The following is a 20966-nucleotide window of genomic DNA, read 5'->3' as shown; positions in this document are numbered from 1 at the left end:
AGGTCAGAGTTATTTACATTTCTTAACAAAGAAATGACTAAATGTGATAGATATATTTTAAGGCCAAAAAGAATTGTTTAAAAAAAGGTTGAGCAAGTTTCAGGAACTATATAATGTGTGGTGGCAGTGGCTTGGTTTATTCTGGGAATGTGATGCATACATTATTTCATTGTGGAATAAAGAAAGAGAATTAGTTATATTGATGTCACAGGGACCCGAATTTCCCATTTGAGAGAAGAAAAGAGGCCAAGCATATTGGCCCATGCTTTTAATCCCACCACTCTGGAGGCAGAAGCAAGTCTGTGAGTTTGAAGTCAGCCCAGTCTGCAAAGAGGATTCCAGGACAACCAGGGCTGTTATGCAGAGAAACTGTTAAAAAAAAAAATAATAATAATAATAATAATAATAATAATTGGGTGAGAAAGAGACAGACAGACAGATGCAATTTTAAAAGGTTAAGAGTTTTATGGACTTAGAGTTGAGCTGAGAGTGGATCTGAACTCATGGACTATAATTTGTTTAAGCTATTTTCTTGTTTCACTAGACATTCCCAGAAACTACCGGCAACCAAGACAGCTATTAGTGTTCTGCAGCAACAACACCTAACTCCAATCCCACCTCCCACCATGGAGCTCCCGGAGCCCTCAGGGGAACTACTGATCCCAAACCTGAGGTAGATTAAGGACACCATGACCCTGGAGCACTACAGATAAAAGACTATTATAGATTAGTTACTAACAAACATCAAAAGGACCAAAGAGTTATCTTGAAGAGGCTCTATGGGCCAAGAACAGAACAAATTTCTTATGAAAAAAAATTATGAAAATTGCCAGGTGTATATGCCTATCATCCTAGGCGTCAGAACAAATGGTGAGATCACTCATGAGATTAGGCTAGCTCGAGCTACATAGTGAGTTCCAGGCCAGCCTGGGCTACATACTGAGACCTCATCTCAAACAAAACAAAACAACCAACCAAACAAAACAACCTGAAATTAAGTCACTTCAAAATATTTCAGTTCATAATACAAATACGTGAGTTCATAATGCTACAAAGAACTCAATTGCTGGGTATGGAAGAAGCTAGAAAACCAGATTATTGTTGTTTGTCTTTTCAAGACAAACAGCACTTTAAGAGAAAGGGACTCAGCAAAGGCAAGAGGCCGCACTTTTTGAAGAATTTCAACTAGTAAGCCAAAAAAATACTGAACCTTAACCAGTAAATATTTTGCAACTTTTAATGACATAATGGACCTACGTGACGAAAGAAAGACATCTGAACACCACCCTTCTGAAGGGGAAACCTGAGAAACACATCCCATGTCCTTATCAAAAAAATCAAATCTGAATCCAATGAGGTAGGCCCAAACTACTAATTTTCAGAAACTACAGGAGTCAGAAGGATACAACCAGCAAGAGGCAAATCGTGGGAACATTGAGGGGAGGCACCTATACATTTAGAGAAATTTAGGAGTCCTGCTTAATTTAACTTTTATGCTTTATTTTTATGTGAATTGGTGTGTTACCTGCATGTATGTTTGTGTACCATGAACTTTCAGTGCCTGCAGAAGGCAGAAGAGGTTATCAAATCCCCTGGGACTAGAGTTACACATAGATGTGAACTATTGTGAAGGTTCTGGGATTCAGCACTCAGGAGGTGAAGGCAAGAGATTCAGGTCAGGTCATCCCGGTACTAGTCTGAGATATATAGCCTTTGGAGGGGTACAGGGGTTGTATGGGAGGGTGCGGGCCTGAATCTATAAGCTAGTCCAATTAAAATGAAACCCCAAATAACACAGTTTCTTTCCTTGTAGACACACTGATGATGCATAAGAAGCCAAGATTACTGAAGGCAGAGCAGGAAAAGAGAAAAACAAGGCATTGGTTTTATAACTGAAACTTGACTTCAGCTGAACCAGATCTATCCCTGGAATTTCCAGTTATGTAGGAATGGGATCTCCTTAATTATTCCCATCAAGTTTAGGGCCAACTACATAATTAAGCATCTTCTAAAACCACTAAGTAGCCTCACCAGTGTAGGATGCAAAACACACTTACAGAGCCAAGCAGCTGGCATAGTGTTCCTGCCTCCTGGAAGAAAGGGTATCAAGAGCACATGGAGCCTTGGGGCCTAGAGAGCCTACCATGTGTTGTCCTTGGCTGTACACCAAATCACCTGGGGAACTTGGTGACAACAGTTTCCTCAATCCCATTCCAGGCTTCTTGAGCCAAAGTCTCTATCAAGACTCAAGATCTGTGTTTACAAACTCCAGCCCAGTCTGATGGGACACACTTGTTCAGTGTTTGTGAATTTGACTTCCCACTGGTAAGGAAGCAGCAGCTGGGCAGAAGTCACACAGCATAGAGTATACACTTGGTTGTAGGAGAGCATATACCTCTGATTAACTGCTTAGACTAAGTGTGTGGATCTAATGGGCTTTCTCATATCTGTGTGATTGCTAAGTGCTTTTCCTCAGCCACATTCTGGAGAGTTGAGGTGACCAGAAAGACTGTTTTAGATCTCCTAATCAGGGCAGTTTCAAATTCAAGGACCCTATGATATCATCATGGGGCCTAGAGTTCTACGTTTTGGTTTTGCCATCCTCTCACTCTGGCTCTGGTCCTCAGTCTTGTCCCCTGAGATGTTTCCCCAAGGACTAACTACTCTGAGTACTAATCTTAACACAACAGAGACCACAGTGTGGGAGAGGGCACACACCTGTCCTTAAGGCCCAGCTAAAGATTAAGGTTGAAGAAAATGCCCGGAGGAGACATTGTTGTCTGCAGACATTGCTAACATCTCTCGGGCAGAATTCCTTTATACTGGCCTCTCCTCAACCAAACACACTTGAGGATGTAAATCCCATGATGATGAATTCCGTCCAATCCCCAGTGCCTTGGACCCTTGGGCCCTTGGATTTGGGGTCATCAGCTAATTCCCAGGCATCTAATACCTGAGGGGAGGCGAATAAGGGAAAGAGAGACATGGAATAGCTTGGGTGTGCAAGTAATGAAGTGTGTAAACCCTCAGCGAGAATCGAGAATAGCAAAGAACTTTTCTTCCTGCCCCTTTGGTTAGTCATCTCAACCCATTCCCCAGTACACCAGAGATACTCCTGGGACTAGTTCTTAGGATAAAGTGGTTTAGACAAACAAGGTACTGTATGTGATAACATCTGTGTGGTTGTACATGATACAGGAGAACAGAGAACTGAGAACTTCAGTGCAAGGACTTGCTTAAGTTATCTACTCCTCCTCCTCCCTCCCTCCCCCAGCTTGACAGCTTTGGGCTCTTGGTTTCTCCTTTCCTTTTAAACTTAAGGATTTTTTTGCTGGGGAGGGGACTGGAGAGTGGTTAAGAGCTCTGGCTGCTTTTCCAAAGGACTGGGTTCCATTCCCAGCACCTACACGGTTGCTCACAACTGTCTGTAACTCCAGTCCCAGGAGATTCAACCTCCTCTGGCCTCTGAAAGCACTAAGTACCATGGTGCACAAACATACAGGCAGGTAAAAACACCCATACATGTAAAATAAAATAAAAATAAACAGTATTTTCTTTATCTATCCCTACAAAACATCACAACAATGAAGAATATTTTGTATGACTGCCTGAGACAAACCCTGAAGAAGGGGAAGAAAGAGACAAAATGGCCCACTTCCGGACTCTCCACATGTGCAGATACAATAGTTTGAAGCAGAGAGGCACAGCTTGTCTCTGAGCACTGCCCACCCCTTTCTGACAAGGCCTTTCTACCCTCTCAGTCTCCAGCACCACCTTCTCCTCCATCCATCTAGACTAAAATCTAGCCTTAGCAAAGACCATTGCTAAGTCACTTCGGCACGTACCCCAACCATGATACCTGATCACCCTGGAAATATGATCCCTCACTGCCCTTCAGAGGATGGCTGATGCCCTGGCCTGTCTCCAGCAGGAGCTTGCTAGGTTGGTTTAGACAAAATCCCCTGACCCCAGAGTTTCCTCACGGTAATTTTCCATCCTCTCACTCTACTCTACCCCTCCCCTAGAACTTTTACTTTGCCTCTGTTGTGTTTCAGATCAAGCTGCACCCTTCTCTGGGGCAAATCCCACAGCTGTGATCCCTCTATCCGTTGTCAAGGTCCTAAAAAGTCCGGTTCATCCTGCTGTAGGGTTAGATTGTCACTAGCTGATATTCGCTTCTTAACTTCCCCATTGCCATATGGAAATATTGCCCTTTAGAATGAGTTTCTGAACAGAGTGACACAGCTCTACTAGGCTCCAAATGAAGACTGAAGTGTGTTGTCTCTGAAAAACTGCACACACAAGGGAGACTTCCCTCACTGGACCCCTTGCAGGGGCCTCAGGGAAGGAATGGATGAGTGTCCTGGAGTGGGCACTGTGCTCTTTCTTAGGTATACAGGGATGCATGTTTTCCTGCCCACCCCCATGTCCGTTCTGCTCTGGTGGAGACAATGACCAGAGCTGATCTCTCTTGCGTTGCTCATGACCTTCCTTCTTTCTTCTGTTCCTCCCTCCCCCCCACTCTTGAAAATGTAGTTGTATGAATGTTGCTCCACCCACCCAGGAAGACAACAAGTTTAAACTTCTCCTGGTCTGGAATGAAAGGCCTTTGTAGGAAATCATTGCTGGCAGCTGGGCAGAAGCAATTTAAAACCGGTCCCACCAGTGCAGCAGGGAGAGCAATTCACAGTCCTTAGAGGCTCCTCCAAGTGTGACAGATACAAACAGCCCAGTTGCCCTGAGATGTCTGTTGAGTCAACTGGAAGAAGGCAGACACCGGTGTGAACCATGAGACCTGCTGACATGGGAGTGTTATGTCCTGGGGGAAACGTATGAAGGAGGGATGAAAACACTTCCTGGAGCGGGGACTCAGGAGAAGAACTGGCTAGAAGGATGACTAAAGAAGCTAAACTAGTGAAAAATATCTTAGTTATTATAAAATTCCACTTAAGATCATCAAGCCGGGTGTTGGTGGCACACGCCTTTAATCCCAGCACTTGGGAGGCAGAGGCAGGCGGTTTTCTGTGAGTTCGAGGCCAGCTTGGTCTACAGAGTGAGTGCCAGGACAGCCTCCAAAAAAAATACAGAGAAACCCTTTCAAAAAAAAAAAAAAAAAAAAAAAAAAAAAAAGATCATCCCAAAAGTTAACACTGTAGAATATTAAGTCTTAGATATTTAAATATATCTTGTAGGGGTTAGGAACAAAGTTTCAAAGACACTTGTGATAACATATTCCTACTGAAATACCATGTTTATAAATGTGGCTATCTGAATTAAACCATATTTGGAAAGAACAAAATAAACATTTAAAACAATGGCCCTGAGAGAAAGAGAGGGAGCAGGATTGGGTGAGTGAAGAGGCGGGAAGATTTGGGAGGAATTAGAAGAAGGGAACAGTGTGATCAGAATATATTGTCTGAAAAAGAGTTTTAAAAACTAGACTGAAAAATAAGCATTGGCCTCTGCCAGAGAAAAGTATAAATACAACAGAGTTTACACAAGAGTTCAAGCAGTCAAGTGTTGTATGTTTCTCTTATTTATCAAGTTTACAGTTATGGGAGGAGAAAGACCACAAGAATAAGGAGGACTCAAAAGAAGCACTGAATAAACAACTCAAGTTTGATGGTACAGTTACTGTTAGGGCCATTCAGTTCTCTCCTAAACATACTTCATAGTTTTAGTCCCCATACTGAGGTCTGAACCTGCCTTGCACATGCTCAATTGTTCAAAAATGAGTTGAGTTTCCAGAGCTCACTAAAATGGAACATAGGTTTGATTGAGTCTAGCAACCCACAGTGACCCTTAGAAAAAGTTGAGAGGTAGGTAAAGTCGCCCAACAATGAAGTCCAAGACAGGTAGGTGTGTGTGTGTGTGTGTGTGTGTGTGTGTGTGTGTGTGTGTGTGTGTGTGTGAATAGAGATATTATGTTCAATAACAAAACCATCTCCACAAATGAAAGATGACCTCAGAAGGTCAAATCTAGAAACTCATGCACAGCTTCCTGTGAGCTCAGCAGCCCAGAGCATGTTAACAGCTGCACGAACTATGACTCACTCATTGCTCTCTCGGCAGGAACACAGCTGCTGTCAAACAAAGCAAAGCAATTCTACAGAACAGGTCAGTCACACATTCTTATCCCACAGAAAGAAGACTTCAGGTAGCAAAGGGTGCAATTTTCAATGACCACATGTTAGGCCTATGTGAAGAGGCCTCAAATATACCACAAGATCTCTAATGACCTCCAGCGGTGACAACAGAAATTGCTTGGTTTATGGTCCCTGAGACTAGAATGCACTGTACAAAGCCATGATGGATATGAGGTTTGATCTGTTATTTATTTATTTATTTGCTTATTTATTTATTTTCTGGAAAGCTGCAAGGTAGGGTAAAAGGGATCACAGCAAACGGCGAGAGTGAAAAAACCTTCCTGACCTTCAGACACTGCCTGCAGAGCCTCTACCATGGCTGGGGAGAAAACTCGAATGTTAAGAACACACACATACAGCATTTCCAGAAGACCTGAGTTCAGTTCCCAGCACCTACGTTGCACAGCAGCTTCCAAGTGCTTATAACTCCATCTTCAAAGGACCAGACATCCTCTTCAAGTTTCCATTGACACCCCTTCTCTAGACACACACACATATAAGTAAAGAAGCATTATTTAAATAGAAGAGTCTTTGCAATTTATTCAACACAGCAGGGAGCTGTCTCCTTCCCATGATGCCCCCAGAAAGCCCCAGGGAACAATCTAGTCTGTGCCCACGGATGCAGGAGTGAGAGGAAACAAACAAACAAACTGATCTCAATGTGCTGGGCAGGGAAAGGTAGAATAAGAGCAAGGCAGTTTTTGGAGTACAAGCCAGTTTGAGCGCACCCACCTCTTGATGGTTTTTGATAGTTGTATAAGAAATTGAAGGTTAGCCTCTCCTTCAGCTCAGAGTGAAAGCAACTAACCCCAACTGGTGATATTCTCAGTTTCACTAAGCAAACAGTAAGAAATAAGCCACTTCCTAGACTCTCCTCTCCTGGTTTGACAGAGTTCCACCCATCCATTGTTTAATAATCATTTATGAAAATGTCTTCCTATATACCAGGTACCCAACTGGCATATATTGTCTATCTGGTAGTTCCTGGAAGACTTTAATAGACCAGGAGAATAGATCAAGCCAATGACAAGTGTTTGCAAAAATGGAACAGCCTTCCATTGGGATGAAGGTGTTAAGCCCCAGGGCTCTGTTTCATTCTGGAGGAGGAAGCAGGCACTAGAAGAATCCATTCATAAACCATAAAATAACAATTGCCTCATTTTTTATAGAGAAAAGAGGAAAAACTCCTTAAAGGTTATATAAACATGTCACCATATTTTGGTTTTTTGTTTTTTATTTTTTTGTTTTTCGAGACACGGTTTCTCTGTGTAGCTTTGGAGCCTTATCCTGGCCCTCGCTCTGGAGACCAGGCTGGCCTCAAACTCACAGAGATCTGCCTGCCTCTGCCTCCCAAGTGCTGGGATTAAAGGCATGTGCCACCAACACCCGGCTATTTGGGTTTTCTTAAGAACCAATAATTACATCACTATACTGCTTTTACCTTAGTTGCGATTTAGAGCATTGTGAAAGAATTGTGAACAAGAATTCCTGCCGTTGCTTATTGGTCCAGAGGTCAAACCAGTGACTAATGAGAGTGACTCTTTCTTGGAAGAGCTAGAAGAGAGGAAAATGAGATTTCACGGTCCACTTCCATAAGTTCTCGGTTGCTAAGCAGTTGATCAACTAACAACCTCATGGCTAATGTTTACATCGTTTGTAGCAGTTTATAAGTACTTTCACATGGGCTGTAGGGTCTCTGCTTTGGGCTTAAGGTGTTTTTATCCAGGTAACCAGGCAAGTCAGGGCTTGTTGGATGGGCCAGAAGGAAAAACCAGGGGATTTGTAATTACAAAGGGGCCAAGAAGAGCCCATGGAGAACAAAGGGCAATGATGGTTCACTATTTGTGTATTTACCTAGGTTAGTGTAGCCCAGGGCAAGAATCCAGTATTTCATCTTGTCTACAAGCCCTACTCACTGAATTGTGGAAGCAGGACCATTTAATACAAATTTGGTTTTCTTTACTCCTAGCCTTGTGGCTTTATAATGCCCATAAAACTAAAAGTGAGTAATTATTGCACAATGCCGTTGTTAAACTGTGTCTCCAGTGAGGATATACATCATGAACCAACATCTCTGGAAGCTGGGTTGTAGCCCAGTTTTGCATACACAAAGACATATACAAATCCATTGTCTTTATTGTAGATCAGGCTTTATCCACCAGCTACACCTACTCTCCTCCTGCTATGGAAGCAGCTGAGTCCACATGAGCTCTGTCTCCATGAAACCTGGTGAGACTGCCCTACTGTTCAAAGAATTAGTCTTGAATTATTTTTCAAAAGAACAAGGACCCTCAGGTTACATGGAATCATAAATTGAGCACACTATGGAAGAGTATATTTTTTCTTTTTAAATTTAAACTAGAAACATTCTTATTTTATATATCAATCCCAGTTCCCTCTCCCTCCCATTCTTCCATGCTCCCCACCGACCTCCATTCCATTCCTCTTCTGCTCCATAGAAAGGGTGAGGCCTTCTCTAACGGATCATCAAAGTCTGTCACATTTGGGTCAGGCCCTAGGCCCTCCCCTGTGTGTCTAGGCTATGAGATTATCCCTATATGGGGAATAGGCTCCGAATATCCATTCATACACTAGGTATAAATGCTGTTCCATTTACAAGGGGCCCTATAGACTGCCCAGGCCTCTTAACTGACACACATGTTCAGGGGGCCTGATTCCATCCTATGCTGCTTTCCAAGATGTCAGTCCGGGGTTCATGAGCTCCCCCTTGTTCAGGTCAGCTGTTTCTATGGGTTTCCCTAGCCAGGTCTTGACCCCTTTGCTCATCACTCCTCCCTCTCTACAACTGGATTCCAGGAATTTGGCTCAGTGCTTAGCTGTGGGTCTCAGCCTCTGTTTCTATCAGCTACTGGATGAAGGCTCTAGGCTGGCATATAAGGTAGCCATAAATCTCATTATTGGGGAAGAGCATTTAAGGTAGCCTCTCAACTATGGCTTAGACTGTTAGTTGGGGTCATCCTAGTAGATTTCTGGACATTTCCCTAGTGCCAGATTTCTCTTTAAACCTATAAATGGCTCCCTCTATTAAGGTATCTCTTATCTTGCTCTCCTCTATTCTTCGATTGAAGGGTATATTAAAGAACCACAAAAAAAAAAAAGAACCATAGAACCATACATGGAAGTGCCCTTGCCACCTCTCCAAAGCCCTTTCCTTACTTCCCTTCCCCTCCACAGAAGCCCATGATGTCCTGGAGGTGCAGAGTGAGGGGGTGGGGGAAGACATGGTGATCCCTAGGAAACAGACAGAGTCTTGGGTGAGGAGACACTCACTTTGAGACATAGTCAGGTTTTGTTGTTGTTGTTGTTTTGTTTTGTTTTGTTTTAAAAGACTCAAAAGCTAAATGATTTTTCTTTAAAAACATGACAACCTAAGACTCGACGTACCCAGTAAAATTGACTTTACCAATTGAAGTCATCTCTACCATAGAATGCAGAACTCACCTGCCTGTTTAAGGGCTGGTTGTTAACAGGAGTCCAGGTGCTGAACCTCGTGTGGAAGCTTTCCACTTCCAGGCTTTTCTGAGGAAAATTCCCAAATGACATCTCAGCAAAGTACTTCTTCCACTTCAAAGAACTATTGGTTCAATTTAACAGACATATGGTGAAGAAAGCTTAGAAACAACCACAGCAGTAACTGTTTTCTCTGTAGGAATTAGAGAATTACTATATCCATTAATATATAGGTAAACCATTCACAAATTTGCAATTCAGATGTCTACGCATAAACATATGTAAAGTAGACTGAAAATAGCCACCAAGTGTCCACAAACACCAGAGTGTTACATTTATTTTTTATTTATATACATGTATCCAGATCTGGATGTAAACAAGAGTTTTTCTTTGCTGGAAAAGTGGAAAGATAAAAGTGTTTTGGGACGTGCCTTTGCTGAATCAGAGTTGGTACAGACATGCCAGACAAGTGTTCTACTGGCTGAGCTACATCCCCAGCTCCAGATTGTTTTGTGATGTTTTTAGTTTTGTTGTTGTTGTTGGTTTTTTTTTTGTTTTTTTTGTTTGTTTGTTTGTTTTTGAGGAGGCCCCCACCCAGCACCCAAATAAATACAAGGAGGCTTATCTTTAGTTATGAGTGCCTGGTTAGCTTGGCTTGTTTCTTGCCAGCTTTTCTTAAACTAAATTATCCCATCTATCTTTGGCTTCCAGGCTTTTATATGTCTTCATTCCTGTATACCTTTTCTTTCTTACTCCACATCTGGCAGGGTGGCCGGGAGGCTGGGAGGCTGGGAGGCTGGGAGGCTGGGAGACTGGAGGCTGGGGGGCTGGGGGGCTGGGGGGCTGGGCTGGAGGCTGGGCCTGGGGGGCTGGGTGGCTGGGTGGCTGGGTGGCTGGGTGGCTGGGAGGTTGGGGGGCTGGGGGGCTGGGGGGCTGGGGGCTGGGGCTGGGTGGCTGGGAGGCTGGGTGGCTGGGTGGCTGGGTGACTGGGTGGTTGGGTGACTGGGTGGCTGGGTGGCTGGCTCCTGAAATCCTTTTCTCTTTGTTCTCTTGTTGCTCCTTCTCGGTTTGTTTCTCCTTCCATTTATTCTCTCTGCCTGCCAGCCCCACCTATCCTTGCTCCTGCCTCACTATTGGCTGTTCAGTTCTTTATTAGACCATCAGGTGTTTTAGACAGGCACATTAACACAGCTTTACAGAGTTAAATAAATGCAGCATAAACAAAAGTCACACACCTAAAAATAATATTCTACCACACCAGATTTATTCTTAAAATGTAAATTTGACATTATGCCAGATGACACTATGACATGCACTACAATGTGTCAAATATAATCTGACATCATAAAATCAATGCCTTTATCATCATAAACTAAACAAAGAAGGAAAGTTATATACTAATCTCAGTAAACACAAAAAGTATATCTTATAAGCTTTTGACATTTATTCATGGCACACACACAAATCTTACTAAAGTAGCAATAGAGGGATTTCCTAATCCAAACAAGAATGTATTTTAAAAATGTATGTCAAAGCCAGGCAGTAGTGGCACACACTTTTAGCCCCAGCACTTAGGAGGCAGAGGCAGGTGAGTCTCTGTGAGTTCGAGGCCAGACTGGTCTACTGAGCGAGTTCCAGGACAGGCTGCAAAGCTACACAGAGAAACCCTGTCTTGAGAGGGAGAGCAAGGGAGGTATGTCAAGCATTAAACTCAAGATTGAAGTGGACCCTTACCTTTGATTACAATTAGCATCTTTATTTGACATTTTTCTGAATGTTCTTTGCAGTGTGATAAACCAGTAACAGGAAAAAATGAAATTGTCATTTTCGACGTATATACACTAAAGGATCAGCAGATAACTTGACAGGTTTAAAGGCTGTTCTTACAAGGTCAACAAGCAAAATTAATTTTATTTGCATATGCTCACAAATATTTAAAATTTTTTATTTGTTTTTTTTTTTTTTTTTTTAGACAAGTTTTCTCTGTGTCACAGTCCTGGCTACCTTGGAACTCACTCTGTAGACTAGGCAGACCTCAAACTCACAGAAATCCACCTGTCTCTTCCTCCCAAGTGCTAGAATTAAAGTCGTGCACCACCACCACCTGGCCTATATTTAAAAAATTTTCAATGATCCATTTTTATTTTATGTGCATTGGTGCTTTGCCTGCATGTACATCTGTGTGAGGGTGTCAGATCCCCTGGAGCTGAGGTACAGACAGTTGTGAGCTGACATGTGAGTGCTGGGAACTGAACCGGGGTCCTCCAGAGAAGCATATACTTAACCACTGAGCCATCTCTCCAGCCTCTCACTCACAAACATTTTTAAACAACAATGCATCATTTACAAATAACATTTAAAATCCAATTAAAATGTGAGGGACAAGCATTCCACATAGAATACGAAAAGCTGTAACATATATAGTTGTATATGTTAAGAGATATACATAAGAACAAGTATGTTACAGATGTCAACTCTCCCAAATTATCCTATTACTCAGGGTAATCTTAACCAAAATCCAAACAGTGCTGAACAGCTGACTAGAAAATGTATCTAGAACAGAAAAAGGCAGCTTGGCAGAGAAGAAAGAGTCAGAGCTGTAGCACTTGGTCAGGATCTGTTTATTCTAAAGTTAGGGTAATAAGCAGGTGAGATCTTGGCCCAAGAATAGCCAAAACAATACAAGTCCAGAAACTGAGCCTTGTGTGTATGGGTACATGATTTCTAACAAAGGTGGCATTTACATTGCTGGGAAAGGATAAGTTCCAGCCATGGAGTAGGACAACAGCCCAGGGCACCCAGCTGATCACCTGAATCAGGATAATGTATTACTATTGTTTTGAACCACTGTTTTTTTTTTTTTTTTTTTTTAGTTTTTTGTGTTTTTTTTTTTTTTGGTGACTTGTTATTCAGAATTAATAAAACCTGACATACCTGGAAGTATATTTAAGTCATATGTAACTTAAAACACCTTTGACACTGGGTCCAGGGTGATGAGGAGCCAAAGAGTGGGTGAATTACTAAGACAGGATTAGAAGATGACCTGTGTCAGTGAGCTGAGTGACACTGTTGCCTGTGTTACTGTGACTAACACAAAGTGTAGCAGTGAACATACACACCTGACTAGATGGCTTCTAAGCAGAATATAGAAACGGATGACTAACTTCTTTATTTACATATAATAAAGTCCAGTGAGACATGAAAGATCTTCTTAGTTTGGGGTAGACTCTCTGGTATGGGTTCCAGCAGGTCACAGAGTCTCATGTAACAAACAGCCTTTGGACAAAGATCAAACAAACGGTGTGGCCAGGGGACTCTTTGGTAAGGTCTTTGAAAGAATTAGGGTGATATTGGGTAGAACCTCCCATTTAACAAGTGAAAGAATTTCCTTTTCACACTCTCTTTTTATTTACGTGCATGTGTGTATCTCTATGTGAGTGTATGCCGTGTGTGTGCCAGTACCCACAGAGACCAAAGAGGGTTACGAGTGGAAGAACTACACCAAGGAAACCAGAACACATACAACATCATAGAAAATGAATGATTATTGTTTCATGCCACTGACATTTGGTGTGGCTTATTACCCAGCACCAACTTAGAGAGCCAGCTGCAGTTGGGCATTGGGAACTCAGACACAGCTGGTGGAAATGTACTATAGACAGCTGTTTGGCTTTACTTTCTGAAGTTGAACATATACACATAATTACCCTAACAGAAAAAGTACACGTATGAATTAAAACATTGAAAAGAATTTTTCCCGAGGCACTGAATTGCTTTGAGAGGGAATCATCCAAGCGTCTATCAACAGCTGGATGGATAAATGCATCATATATCCCTGTAACAATATTGTGTATCGTGGGATGAGGATCTGTTACATACAATGACAGATGAATCACACACATACCCTAGTGACTGAAGAAGCCAGGAGCAGAAATGATCCAGTTTGACCACAATGGTGTTAAGAATCAAGATGGTTTCCTTAGGAGAAGGGAAGAAAGAGAGCAATACTAGAGGTGACTGTAGGGGCTGAGACTGATCTGGAAATAGGAGTAAGTGATATAGTTACAACAACATCCAAAACTATTAAGCACCATGAAAAAAGTGAATACAAATATTATGACGAAAACTGTAACACTATATTGGAAAATATTCTAGCTAGACAGAGGTGGCATACACCTTTAATCTCAGCATTTGGGAGGCAGAAGCAGGTGAATCGAGTTCGGGGCCAGTTTGGTCTACAGAGTTCCAGAGAAACCCTGTAAAAAAAAAGAAAGAAAGAAAGAAAGAAAGAGAAGGAGGAGGAGAAGGAGTAGAAGGAACAGGAGGAGGAGAGGAGAAGAAGGAGGAGGAAGAGGAGGAGAAGGAGGAGGAAGAGGAGGAGGAGGAGGAGGAGGAGAAGAGAAGAAGAAGAAGAAGAAGAAGAAGAAGAAGAAGAAGAAGAAGAAGAAGAAGAAGAAGAAGAAGAAGAAGACTATACTAAAGTCCTACATAAACAGAGAAGCATGCCTCCTGTGTGATCACAGGACCTAGCAGAATAAAGTGATTAATTCAAGCTGACCTGTGACTTCACTGCACTAGTAAGACTTTGGTAACAATAGAAGAATCCAGAGGTGATGGCGCATCATTCCTAGCACTTAGGAGGCTGAGGCAGGAGGAGAAGCCAGCCAAAAGTAACACAGCAAAACTTTGTCTAAAAAACAAAACATCAAAAAAAAAAAAAAAACTTGATCTCAGAAAAAAATTGAAAAATCACTTGAGAGCTGAGATGTCTCATCTCAGATGACACCTGGCAACCTGAGTTTTGTCTCAAGAACCCATTGCTAGGACACACATGTGTTCTCTCTCTCTCTCTCTCTCTCTCTCTCTCTCTCTCTCTCTCTCTCTCTCTCTCTCTCTCTCTCTCTCTCTCTCTACACACACACACACACACACACACACACACACACACACACACCCTAAATAAATGCAAAAACAGCAGCTCTAATTGCCTCATCATGTCTATTCCTAGCTACAGTAAAGCTCATGGGGACTGCCCCATGTCAGTGATTTTCTAGCTGACATGAGAACAATTTAGATGTCCCTAACCACTGACGGGTACTGTAAATTCTAAGTGAGCAAGTAACTGAAGCAAAAACTAGGGTCAGAAGACACCAGAAGACAAGCATTTACATATGCCCTGCCTCCTTGCCATACAATCCAATAGGAGAGGCACAGTTAAAAGTGATCATATTTCGGGGGCTGGAGAGATGACTCAGAGGTTAAGAGCACTGGCTGCTCTTCCAGAGGTCCTGAGTTCAATTCCCAGCAATTGCATGGTGGCTCACAACCATCTGTAATGGGATCTGATGCCCTCTTTTAGCATGTAGACATACATGCAGAAAAAACACTGTATACAAAATAAATAAATCTTTCAAAAAAAGTGATCATATTTCAAAGACATGAACAGTCTTGACAACAATTTTGGAAATGTTACAGGAGGGTAGTGTGACGCAGTGAACACCACATTTGAATACATTGCAACCAAGGCAGTACTGTCACCACAGACATAATGTGTTGTGCAGACTAACAACCTCAGGGCAATGTGGGAAATTAACTATCCTTCTGGATCAGTAAATCAAAATAAAGCCTATGACACTAAGGTATTATATTTGACTGTTGTTATGCAAAATCATTCCAGGAGCCAACATAAGAAAATTGTACTTAGCAAGTTTCTCAGAATTGCTGCTATCCTCTGTGGGATTACTGGTTTACATAATCAGCCAGACACAACAGAATAGTTGCTGTCTCTGCTGGTGCATTTACATACATGATCATTGTGTGTGTGTGTGTGTGTGTGTGTGTGTGTGTGTGTGTGTTGTGCAAGTTTACACAATATTATTTTCATTATCTGAAATGTCAGTTTGAGGCTGGGAGTACATCTCAGTTGTAGAGGGCTAGCCTGCTACCCATGAAATTGCTGGATTTGAACCTCTGTACAATAGAATGGAGTGCTATAGTTCATGCCTGCAATCCCTGTACTTGAGGCAGTAGAAGAGGATGTTGAGAAGTTCAAGGTCATTCTCCACTTCATGGTGAGTTCAAGGCCAACCTGGGATACTTGAGACCCAGTCTCAGAAAGTAAAAGAAAAGGTCAGTTTTCCTGACTAACTACTGAGCCAGGGAAAGATGGCAGAATGGCAGTCAGCCCTCCATGAATGTGTGATTTCTTGCCCTATTTGAAGACATCTCACTCTGCAGCTCAGGCTAGCCTCAGACTAATAGCAGTTTTCCTACTGCTGCCTCCCAAATGATTTGTCTTGTTTCAGCATTTTATAATCATCCAAAGAGTAGTTCTACAAGATGTTAGTAGGTGTTACCTCAGAAACAGAATCTGTGATTAAATATGACTGGGAAATAATAATTGACCAGAATTAGTGTTTCTTTCATTGCACAATGCTTTAGAAACTTTGACATGCTGGTGTTTACAGTGAATCTGTTAGAAGAAATATTATATAGCATTTCCCCCCATTAACTATGACACAGTGCTCACCAGAGTGTGTGTTATATGATGCAATTGTCATGGTGTTTATCGATTTTAGCATAGTATTCCCCAGTCAGTGGCTTACTGTAACAAGCACTGGTGGCTTACTGGAACAAACAATGATTATATCTCACGATGTCGGTGAGTTGAGTTCAGGTGCAGCTTGGCCCGGCCTCCAACTCAGGGTCTCTCAGTACAAGTGTCAACTGGAGATTAGTCATCCAAGGCTGGACTGAGGAGAAAGTCCCTTCCAAGCTCATGCAAGTGGTGCTGAGCTGTCTCTACCCTGTCTCTAATGCCTGTGGCCTGAACCTGGGAGCTGTGATTGGCATCTGCTGTAGTTTGGAACTTGACGGTCACTCCAAAAGGCCCACATGTTAAAGATATGGCACCCAGAGTACTGCTACCACCGGTGGTGCTTAAAGAGGTGGGGCTTTTCAGAGGTACAGACTCATGAGAAGTCTTTAGGTCATTGATGATGAGCCATTGAGGAGGATTGTGGGGCCTCAGTTCCCTTGTTTTCTCCATTCTCTTTTCCATTCTGCCATACACTCCCACCATGGCCCAAAGCAGTGGGGCTAACATCAGGGATGGAAACTTTTGAAACTGGGCACCCAAATAAACCTGTCTTTAGAAGTTGTCTTGGATATGTGTTACAGGGACAGAAAGCTGATTAGCATAGGCCATGAGCTAACTGCTGTTGGACAGTGTCAGGTTGGAAGCCACTGGAGGACTGGTAGAGAGATCTCCCATTCTGGTGATCAGAATGAAGGTTGTATTCATCAAGTGTGTGAAGAGAGAGGAAAAACTGTTGTGTTTGTCTTGTTTCCTTTTATTTTCTTGGAACAATCAAACCTGGATTAAGAGATGAAATGGCTGGGCAACAGCCAGTCCTTGGAGGGCGCTGCCTCACTGTCAGAATAAACCAGAAAGCTGTGTCATCAGTTCACTGTTTCCCTGAATGATCTGTTTTGCAACTGGAGAGATTCAGAGTGGGTCAGTCCTGCTCCACTCCTACAGAGGGTACATCTTAGACTATTAAAAACAGAATGTGTTTGTTAGGGGAAAGAAGGCTCAGTTGTTCTGTTTGCAACTCTTGGGGAGTTCAGTTCCCAGCACCCACATGGGATATCTCCAGGTCTCTTCTAGGTGTGCGCGCGCGCACACACACACACACACACACACACACACACACACACACACACACACACAGTATGCGCACTGTTCTGGAACTCACTTTGTAGACCAGGCTGGCCTCAAACTCAAAGAGATCCACCTTCCTCTGCCTCCCAAGTGCTGAGATTAAAGGGGTATGCCACCATGTCCTACCCATATAATATATTTTTAAATGATATTCCTTGGTAGAGAGGTGATTGCATTTGGCGCTTTACAGCTTACACATGCAAACTGGGAGGTACTTTAGTGTCTGAAATGCAATTCCTTCAAAAGCATCCTCTAAAATAAGGTTGTCTTCAGACTACAGTCAAGGACAGCAACATCCAAAAATGTGAGGGTAACCAGCAAAAAAACAGAAGAGAAAGACAAGCCCTGTCAAATTCATTTACCTACATTTAGAGCACAATTTAATATGAGCACAAGTCAGTGTGTACATTTATGTTGAATGTGCAAGAAAATAGGTAATGGAACAATGGGATGTCTTGAAGAAATCTGTGCATTGAAGCACCTCTGCTTATAGAAAGCACAATAATCCTTGGGGATGTAGTTCAGTAGGTTGAATGTTTGCTCAGTATGTATGAAAGCCTGGATTCCATCCTTAGCACCATAAAAACTGGTGTGGTGTCACACATGTGTAACCCCACATGGGAGGTTACACATGTCCTGGGAGGTAAAGGCAAGTTGGGTCAGAAATTAAAAGTCATCCTTGGCTACACAGTGAGTTGGAGGACAGCCTGAACTACTTTAGATACTCCTCCTCCTCCTCCTCCTCTCTCTCTCTCTCTCTCTCTCTCTCTCTCTCTCTCTCTCTCTCTCTCACACACACACACACACACACACACACACACACACACACACACACACACAGAAATTGAATGGTACCTGTGCTGGTATTTTAAATGCTGGATATTCTTACTGATTTGAAGCTACAAAATCAAAGCAAGAAATAACAGCACTATTTAAATTCATTCAAGAAAAATAATGCATTACTGTTGCCCTATTTTTTTTTTACTTCCTCCACTCCTATTTTTCCACCCTCCCCCTGAAATTAGTGTTTTTAGAACACAATTTTGAGGCTCCTGAGCAACAGTTTCTGAGGACAGACTGCCACAGGCGGGATGTGCAAACCACTGCTTGGATTGTGTAAACTCTAACACAGATGGTGCCAGGAAACTGTCCTGATATTTAGAACAATGTTTATTAATAAGCATACCACCAGTACTTCTCAAAAGATAAACACATAGCAATATGTCATAATTATTCACAATATTCATGAAATCATAGCATATGAAGTTTTTAGAACCACAAACTAGTCACTATAGAGTCTTAGCCTCTTCTTTATTATCCCTACAGCCCCTTCCCATGTCTTTGGACTCCAGTGTAGCAAGTAGAACAAGATGAGAAAGCCAGAGGGGGAGAGCTAGCCTGAGTCATATCTGGAGTCCCGTGAAAAACCAGTGTTTTCTAAAGTCCTGGAGCACTTCTTTCTACCCCAGGAGTGTTCTGGAGGAGGGAAGTCTTTAGTTGCCACAGCCCAACTTAAACCGGACCCTGCTAGGGGGGCCTCCAAGACCCTCCATTGGACACTGCTCAAGGTTTTTCCATCGCCAAGAAGGCAGGGGCTTTACCTCCGGGAAGTGGCCAAGGGGCTCAGCTGGGTTGCAGCAGTTTCCTCTTGGCACTGTACGGTGAAAAGGAGAGCTCACAGCCTGGGGAGGAAGGTGGGACAGGGACAGCCCCATCTCCATAGGGATGACCACACAGGCCGGCCACACCCCCTACAAGTCCCATGTCGCTGCTCAGTGCTGCGCTCCAGTGGCCAACCTCGGTCTTCGCAGCAGAAGAACTCTTACACCTCCTTCCCTCGGTTTTCTGGACTCAAGTTCTGGGTGGGTTTCTTTTGCTGGCGGTGGAAGGCAGTTGCTGTCGGATCTCCAGGGTCTGGAAAAATTGCTGGGAGGAGGTGACAGACACAAAGCTGCAGTCTGCCGAGAAAGGCTTAGACGCTGAAGCGAAGTTTGCTTAGCTTTACATAAGCCAGCGATGTTTATGTAAGTCCTGTGCTGGGAAAGGGGGCGTTTCTTTAGCCTTTCTCATATTCATCTTTAGCAACTCCTCAGGACGTTTTAGAGTTTTTTGTTTGTTTGTTTGTTTCGCCAGTATTAGCTATGCAGGGGTTAGAAAGACATCAACATGCTTCTAATTGCTTTGATCAAAATGCCTTTGTTTATTGTGACGCCTCCCTCTCGCCACCTCTTCTTTTGTAAGTATCATGGAAAGATTTCACAGTACAATAAGTATGGGAGTTACCGACCTAAGAATAGTGCGGGCTAAACAAAACCCAAGAATGAAGTCTAAAAGGAGGCACACGACTGAGTTAAAACAGTTTGCTCTGTACTAGGGTTTTAGAGATCATCAATTAAAAAAAAAATACATTCAATTTAAAAAATACAATGATTTTTACATCTATGTTAAAAAGCGTGGCCAGGCACCAAGGAAATGTAAATTAAAATTGGGATTCTATCTTAACCTTAGTCAGAAGGGCCGTCATCAGTACTATAAATGCTGAGGAGAATATGAGGGGAGGGGAATGTTTATCCACTGTTGGTGGGGTGTAAATCAGTGCAGCCACCATGGAAATCTGTGTGGCGGTATCTCCAAAAGCTAAAATCCAAACCATACTATGACCCAACTGTACCACTCCTCCGCATGATTCTACAGCCTACCACAGGGATACCTGCTGCTCAATTGACAGCAGCTAGGAAGTGAAATCAGCCTAGGCATACACAATGGTGGTTTGTGTAGATTCTAGGAAGAGGGAATTCTGACATTTTCTGGAAAGTGGAAGGAACTGAAGAATATAAAACAGAGGTAGCCCAGGCCCAGAAACACAAATGTCTCTCTTTCTCTCATGTGAGGATCCTAGCTTCAAATTTTTAGATTTGTGTGTTTTATTTTATTATTTGTGTGTTTTTGAGGTCAGGAAGCTAGAAATAGCATACAGGGGACAGGAGGCCATAATGGGGTGAGTGCACAAAACAAATGTGACAAGGAAGTGTGTGTGGTAACATTAGTATTTAAGCAGGAATGAGGGTTGTGGTATGGGGGTGAGTCAAACACAACTAAGGATGTATGAAAAGGCCTTATGCTTTGTAAAATAACTTTAAAATATTTTTAAAAGGAGTTTGAACAGAGGTATCTTTAATGAATGGACAATGTTCCCCCAGAAGACAATGTTTTTAAATGAAAATCTCAGTGTCAAGTGTAAGATGCCTCCCTATGAGTTACAGGTCAGAAAGAACCTAAGGGCACCCCAAATAACACAAATTATTATTATTATTCTTGGTTGCTCACCATAGCTAAAAGGTAAGAACTATTGAGGAACACATAAAGAAATCAGATTGAAATTGATCTGGAAACTTCATTCCTGCCAGCTAGTTTTATGGTGCTACATGGTGTTATATAGTCTGCTGGGAGAGAAAAGGTATCAATAGACTACATACTACACTACTACCCTGCCAAGATGTGCCTACTGGTGCAATAATGGCATGGCTGTTATGGGGTAACCAACAGCTTTGGGATTAGATTTGAGGTCTGCTCAACAGGAGGGAATTCATGTCTGGTACTGTAAACCTGGTCAAAAGCCCATGGCT

At 42.6% G+C, this 20966-nt stretch overlaps 1 protein-coding gene across 1 annotated transcript in view; it reads right to left on the bottom strand.

The window, feature by feature from the left end:
- The window catches only part of Ect2l (epithelial cell transforming 2 like), a 71081-nt gene extending 52027 nt beyond the window's left edge, over positions 1–19054 (bottom strand). Inside the window, exons 1-3 of the mRNA XM_027401952.2 lie at positions 18942–19054; positions 9609–9741; positions 7588–7700 (exon numbers count right to left, since the gene is read on the bottom strand). Of these exons, the coding sequence (XP_027257753.1) occupies positions 7588–7700; positions 9609–9710 (215 nt within the window). The 5' untranslated portion in view covers positions 9711–9741; positions 18942–19054. The remainder of the gene's footprint in view (positions 1–7587; positions 7701–9608; positions 9742–18941) is intronic.
- Positions 19055–20966: the final 1912 nt, after the last annotated feature.

Source organism: Cricetulus griseus, chromosome 2 (assembly GCF_003668045.3).
Source record: "Cricetulus griseus strain 17A/GY chromosome 2, alternate assembly CriGri-PICRH-1.0, whole genome shotgun sequence".
Taxonomy (NCBI): domain Eukaryota; kingdom Metazoa; phylum Chordata; class Mammalia; order Rodentia; family Cricetidae; genus Cricetulus; species Cricetulus griseus.
This window is presented reverse-complemented; position numbering and strand designations above follow the sequence as displayed.